The 6,934-nt window shown below is 31.2% G+C and overlaps 1 protein-coding gene across 1 annotated transcript; it reads right to left on the bottom strand.

Moving 5' to 3' along the window:
* Positions 1-689: 689 nt before the first annotated feature.
* On the bottom strand, positions 690-1,849 carry Phum_PHUM529920 (transforming protein Ski, putative; the record flags this gene model as incomplete). Its single annotated transcript, XM_002431420.1, has 2 exons — positions 690-765; positions 993-1,849. 2 exons carry the CDS (start codon positions 1,847-1,849, stop codon positions 690-692), a joined length of 933 nt encoding a protein of 310 aa, XP_002431465.1.
* Between the last annotated feature and the right edge of the window lie 5,085 nt (positions 1,850-6,934).

Genomic DNA, 6,934 nt, shown 5'->3' with positions numbered 1-6,934 from the left:
TTAATTTATGCCTCGTGAATAATTTTATGCGTTTGAAATAAATGCAAATCATTAAACGTGGGTAGAGCATTATTGCAACCACGCACCGAAACGCAAAACACAAATACCTCTCTCGAATCGTCACCATTTTTTTTTTTTTTTTTTTCGTAAATTTAATTTTCGTCACGTCACGTTAAACGGCGAACGAACTCGACGCGTCACCAAAATCCGACCTTTATCATTCCCCCCTCCCCCTTCCTTCCGGACGTTTTCGAACGTATCCTTTCGTAAAACACCATTTATTATTATTATTATTATTACTATTTTTCGCCATTTTCTTTTTTTTTTTGAAGAACGCAAAAACGCGAGAAAACTGTCGAAAGAAAAAAATAAAAAAAAATAAAAATAAAAAACTTTCGTGGCGTCAACGTCGTACGTACGTCACGAAAATAAATTATTAAGTTAAAAAAAATTTTTTTTTTTTTTAGTAAAAGTTGTCGTCTGCTAATTTTTTTTTTTTTTCGACTGGAAATTCACTTCAAGCAATTATTTAAAGTTCATCGATCGATCGATCGATCGATTGACTTGATTCACATAATAAATACATTATTATTATCATCGATAGAGTTGTTGTTGTTGTTGTCGTCGTCGTTGCTCCCATCGTCGCCGCCACCGCCGCCATTATCATTATCATCTCTATTACATTTACCTTAATCAAACAAGAGCTTATCATCGATGATCGTTTTACCCAATTTTCGTAATTGGACTACGACGCGAAAAGCTTTTCTCTGATTTTTTTTATAAAAAATTTTTTTTTTTCGACAAAATTTATTGCGCGACAGAGGAAAAATTTGGCACACTTTTTTTTTTTAAAGGAAAAATAAAAATAATAAAAAAAACTCACCTTTCTTTTGTTGCAGGGTGGTTGTTGCGTCGACGTCGTCGTCGTGACCGTCGTCGCCGTCACAGTCGTCGTCGACGACGAGTTTTTTTCCTTTAAATAATTTAACAACTTGACGGCAACGTCGTAATCCGGTTGCCCTCGGGCCACCAACAAATAAGATCTCCAATTAGAGGAATCGAACCCCCAATGGCAGGTCCTGTTTTGCAAGGGTCGATGAGCGTGGCAGACAAAATGCTGCGGGGAAAACATGGCGTGACACTCGAAGCATTCTATGCAACGCGAGTTTGGGGTAGAGTACAGCGACGGGGTGCACAATCCGCGACATTTACCAAAGCATTCGTGGTAAACTTGAAACGACACGGCACCGGGGCTTGGGAGGGACGTGGCAGGAACGCCGTGCTGAAGCAAAGCGCTGCACAATCGTTCCGCATCCGTTTTCGTTATTAGCCCGCAGGACGGAGCACTCGCCGGAAGTATTCCGGTAACTTTCAATACTTCTAACTGTTCCGGATTGCATCGGGAGCAAAATATTTGCAAATCGTCGCAAACTTGATTTATTTGGGCTAGAGTGAAGTTTTGAAGTACGCTGTTCAACACTTGCGGCAAACACAAACGCTTTTCACCGCCCACGACAAAACACGAAATTGATTCTCCTTCCAATTCCGTTTCTCCCCTTTCGCTCCTCTGATCCGCTTCCGTCAATATGGGCAACTGTTGAACCGGGAACGGCGGGGGAATAAAATTATCAATGTCTGCGGCGGGAGATCTGACCGTTCTGGACACGGTCGTCGGACTTTCCCGTGCCGTCGACGGTGCGTCCTCCGTTTTCGACGGTACGGGAGTCGCCACTTCTAGGCACGGACCGAGCAACGTGCTCGGTCCCTGTAAACTTTTCACCGCACTCAACTGATACTTCTTCAAAACTTTTTTCAAATGCGGGGTGTAAGGTTGCACCAGAGTTTCCATCATTTCGGAACCCCGTCACTCTGGCACTTCCGGTTCGCGACACGCGGCATTTTCCCACACCGGCACAATCATATCTGCCGGCTCCTTGCCCGCCGTCGTACTCTTCCGAGTGTCTTCCTCCGGACTTGCGCAAATCATAACTCTCATCGATCGAAAAATGCACATTCCAAAACCGACACACTATCAATAAATAAGCGCGCGCACCCAAATAAATCCGCCGCACACAAAAAGTCACTGTGGATACAAAAAAAAAAAAAAATTTGCTTCACGAGCCAAAATAAAATTAAAAAAAAAATTTTTTTTTTTTTTTTCAAAATAATTGCACAGAAACTTTTTTTACAACGAGAAAAAAAAATTATTATTATTATCAATAAAAAAAAAAAAATAACGAAGCAATATTAACCGCGAATTTTTAACCGACACTCTCCACCCGCCAGTCTAATGGCGACTGAAGTGACGCGCTTCCAGTCTGGTTAGTGTTCGATGTCGCCGCCATATCGAACTTGGCGCTTTCGTCTCGCCTAACATGTGACCTACCCGTCAAAATACGACCACCAGTACGTTTCTTACGATAACTATCATCATCATCATCATCATCATAACATAATAATAATTATTTTTTCTTTTTCTTCTTCCTCTCATTTCGTTATTGCTTTTTCATATTTCACTTTTTTTTTCCCTTCCCCCGCCTTCTCTTTTTTCTTCTACCACGTCGTTCTTCAGATCATCCCAACCAAATGTTCAGGCTTCTGAACTTGCTTCGCGGTTCGTTTTTTTATTTTGCGTTTGTTATTTTTTTCAAGGCCTCTCTCTTCATTTCTCCACAGTCATTGACATGTTGCAATTTATGTTTTTTTTTTTTTCTTTTGACGTTCGTTTAATTTTTTTTTTTTTTTAGGCATCGACCAGACCTTATTTAGACTCATTCAAAAAAAACAAAAATTTTTTTTGTTTTTTTTTTTAATCGTTTCATCGTCTAGAAGTTTCTTTTGGTCGTTAACTGCAACGAACCAATTTAGGGAAGATCTCCATGGTTGTTATTATTATTTCATCACACAAAACTTTCAAATTTTACAATTTCGAAACAATTTTTCTTAAATTAAATTATTACAACAAACAATACACAACAACAACAACCAACAAACTTAATATTATTTAAAATAAATGATCGAGAATTAAATAAATAAAACAATTATTTATTTATTTGTAAACCTTAACAAAAAAAAAATACTGGGGGGGCTTCTTGCAAATTTTTTCCTTTTTAATGGCGGCCCTACTTATTAAAAATATATTGACTAAATTGAAATTCTAACTAACTTTGTTTAAATAATAATAATAAAAATTGCTGCATCGTTGTTTTAATAACAATAAGTCTTTTTTTAATTTATCTTAATCATTTTTATTAAACTATGTAATATTATCAATTTTGATAAATAAATAAATAAACAAACAACAAACGTTTGTGTGTAAAATCTTTTTTTAAATCCCTTACAAAATTTTTTTTTTATTGGGGGGCAGGGCAGAGGGTTGTTGTTGCATTTTATCAAAAATTTAAAAATAAATTATAACATACAATTAAATTGTTTTTAATGCCTAACAACAACAACAACAACAACCTAATTTAATCTTTATTATTAACTTATTTGTATTATTTAATATGTTTGTCTTATTGATTCTATCATTATTATTATTATTATTATGTTTAATGATTTTGGTTTAATGTAAATCACAAAAAGTTTGATTGTTTGTTTGTTAAACATTATCTCAGTGACACTTTTTTTGTTAATAACTTTTTACTATTCATAAAAATAAATCAAATGATATGATCATCATTATTGTTTTTTTTTTTGTGTAATTCACAATCATAATGATGATGATGTTTAATGATGCAAAATATATTTAAAATAAATAACTTTAAGCTCACTTTAACTGATTTAAAATGTTGTTGAATAAAAATGTCAATAATACATAAAAAAAATATACATAAAATTTACATATAAATCTTTAAAAAATAAAAATAAGAAACATTATTAAAAAGTAAAAAAATTGATTTGTTTTTTTTTTTTCATATAATAGTTTTATCATTATCATTATCATAATTATTTAAAAATCATTTTATAAATCAATAAATAAAATAAATTTTAATAATAAACCTTTTTTTTAAAGCAAGCGAATAAATAATCTTTACATTTGTTATTTAAATAAAAACCTTTTAAAGTTATTAAATTGTTTTAAAAATAACATTATTAGTATAAATTGTATTGTTTAAATTGTTATAAACAATTATTAATCACTCTGTTTTTTTTTTTTTTTTTAAATGAAATCAAATTTTCTACACAATGACAAATAAATAAATAATTCATATACTAATTGTGATTACTATTACATTATACATCATTATTTTGTTTGTAGGTTTGTGGTTGTTGTAGTTATGTATAGTTATGTTGTTGTTTAACATAATACAATAGTTAAAACTAAATAACAAACAGACAAAAAAAAACGTTTTTTGTTGCACTAAACTAATGAAACCAATCTAAATTAATTAATTAGAAGAGAGGCAACACTAAATTTTGTGTTTAATGGAGTAAATTTTCGATTAACCATTATTTTATTATTGTAATTTTTGTTTTAAAAGTGACCCATCGCACTTGATAATATTAGTTATATAACTGCCTGCCTTTCATGTCGTTATAATTACTCCAAAGAGTTAATTACTTATATATATATCACAACCCTTTCGACCGCGCGTCCATTGTTAAAAATGGCTGACCTCAATTAAGTCTCACATTGAAATTTATGACACCCAAAAAAAAATCCTTTTTTCCTCTTGCAATCGGACTAAAACCCAAAAAAAAACTTTGAAATTATTAAAAGGGGGTTCGATTCCATTCCATATATATATAAATATTTCACTTAAACTACATTGAAATAATAATATTCGAAAGAAATAAAAATCTATTCATTCGAATAGAATAATAATGATAATAACGAATAATTTCAAAATGGAAAAGAATTTAAATTTACGATAAATAATATATATAAATTACTTTCCTTTTTGTAAATAAACATTCCGATATAATAAATTCAAAAAAAAAAAAAAAAAAAAACTGTAACGGTAAAATGGTTGAAAATAAAAAAATATTAATTCACTTATCACTTTTTTTTTTTACCCCGGTAAGAAACTTTCATTTGTCACCATTACCGCTTTCAACCACGAATACCAACTTAAATTTTTTTTTTTTCCTTTTTGCATTGTTGCTGACGTCACTAAAAACTTTGTTAAAATTTTTTTGTACACGTTTAATTCTGCTGACTAAAATAAAATTTGTATTTTTTTTTTATTTATCTTATTTTTAAACGTTCGCGCGTTTAAAAAAAAAAACATTTATTTATTCGACGAGTATTTTTTTTATTTTTATTAAAAATTATACTTTTTTTACCCCCTTCCCTCCCCCCTTTATTTAAAAAAAAAAAAAAAAAAAAAAAAAATTTGGCATTTTAAAATTTAAATAATTTTCCCCTTATTTTACAAAAAAAAAAAAAAAAAGTTTTTCAAAATGTCAATAGAATGTCACAAACAGATATTATTCGAGTGGCTTTCGAACTTTGATTTAAACCACACACGCAAATTTCAAAAAAATATATATATCATGTATAGATTTCATGTCGTTCGGTTGTTGTTGTTGTTGTATCGTCCGTTTGTTGTTTTTACTTCTCCCTCCTCCTCTTTTCTCCCCAACAAAAAAAATAAAATATTTAAAATTTATCGAACGATCATACAAAAAAGTATATTCATTTATAATAATAATAATAATTTCAATATATATATATAAAGACTTTAAAGGACAAACAATCAGAGAATTGAAAAAAACAATGAAAATCAATTTGTTTGTTTGTTTGTTTGTTTGTACGTAAAAAATCTCGCGATTATTTTGATTAATAAATATGGCGCGAATTTATTATTTAAATAATTTCATGATTATTTGCTGACGGATAATATTTTATATGATTAACACCCCATAATATTTCTTTTAATGGTGATAACGAGGTGAAAAACATAAACAACATGGCGGCTCAAAATGGCGGTTTCTCACTTTTCCTTTGTTATGTAGTTGCAAATGAATAACATTTCAAAATCATGATTGTTTTCCTTAAATTTTTTTAATATTTCCTATAATTTTAAAGTTTGCCCTACAAAATAGGAAACTTTTGGGGGAAAAGGGGGAGTGATGGGAGCAGCATTTAAAATCTTCTTATTTTATATATATTTAATCATCATCATTAACGGTTTAAAAAAATTTCACTCGGTAAATTATAAATCCTCGGATTTAATTTTCATAATCATTAAACTAAAAGAATTTTTTTTTAAATTTAAACATCGAATTTCAATATTCAACAAAAAAAAAAAGAGAGAAAAATTTGACACCGTTCGTCCAGAACGACACCGACACGTTCACGACCAAAACATCTCACGTTGCATTCGTGTGAACGTTTTCTAAGATTCAAATTTTTATCTGGAATCTTCTTCCAAGAGGATATCAAAATAATAATAATAATAACGATCCTAAGGGGGACTATTCAAGTCGTTCGATACGATACCCATTGTTATGGACCTCGTTCTTCGAGGAGATCGGTCTTGCTGACTTGTAGTATGCTCGCAGTTGATTCGGATATTTAATATAATAAGTAGACAATTTCTACCTGATGTATTATATTAACCAAATATACTACTAGTTACACTACTTATCAGTTAAACACTAAATGTAAAGTAAACGGAAATAGAATCTGATGCTCTTAAATCCAACCTAAGATGCACTGACTGTCCCTAACGTTATGCGATAGACACAACCAGGCAGACTCTGACTGACGGACGGATGTCGAAAGACCAAGACGTGGTGCAGAGGCCCACTATTTATATGAAGACCAAAACAATCGATGCATCTGTTACACTTGAAGTGACCAATAAATCTATCACCTCCTTCTTAAGGGATGAATATGGTCTTTGTTCGCTATTCCAGTTTAATGGAAAGAACGTGTTCCAGAATGTTGAGTAAACAAATAATGTCCGCGTTAATTATGTCACGC

Source organism: Pediculus humanus, genomic scaffold, assembly GCF_000006295.1.
Source record: "Pediculus humanus corporis 1103172108287 genomic scaffold, whole genome shotgun sequence".
NCBI lineage: Eukaryota > Metazoa > Arthropoda > Insecta > Psocodea > Pediculidae > Pediculus > Pediculus humanus.
Note: the sequence above shows the minus strand (reverse complement) of the source record. Positions and strands in the feature narration are given on the sequence as shown.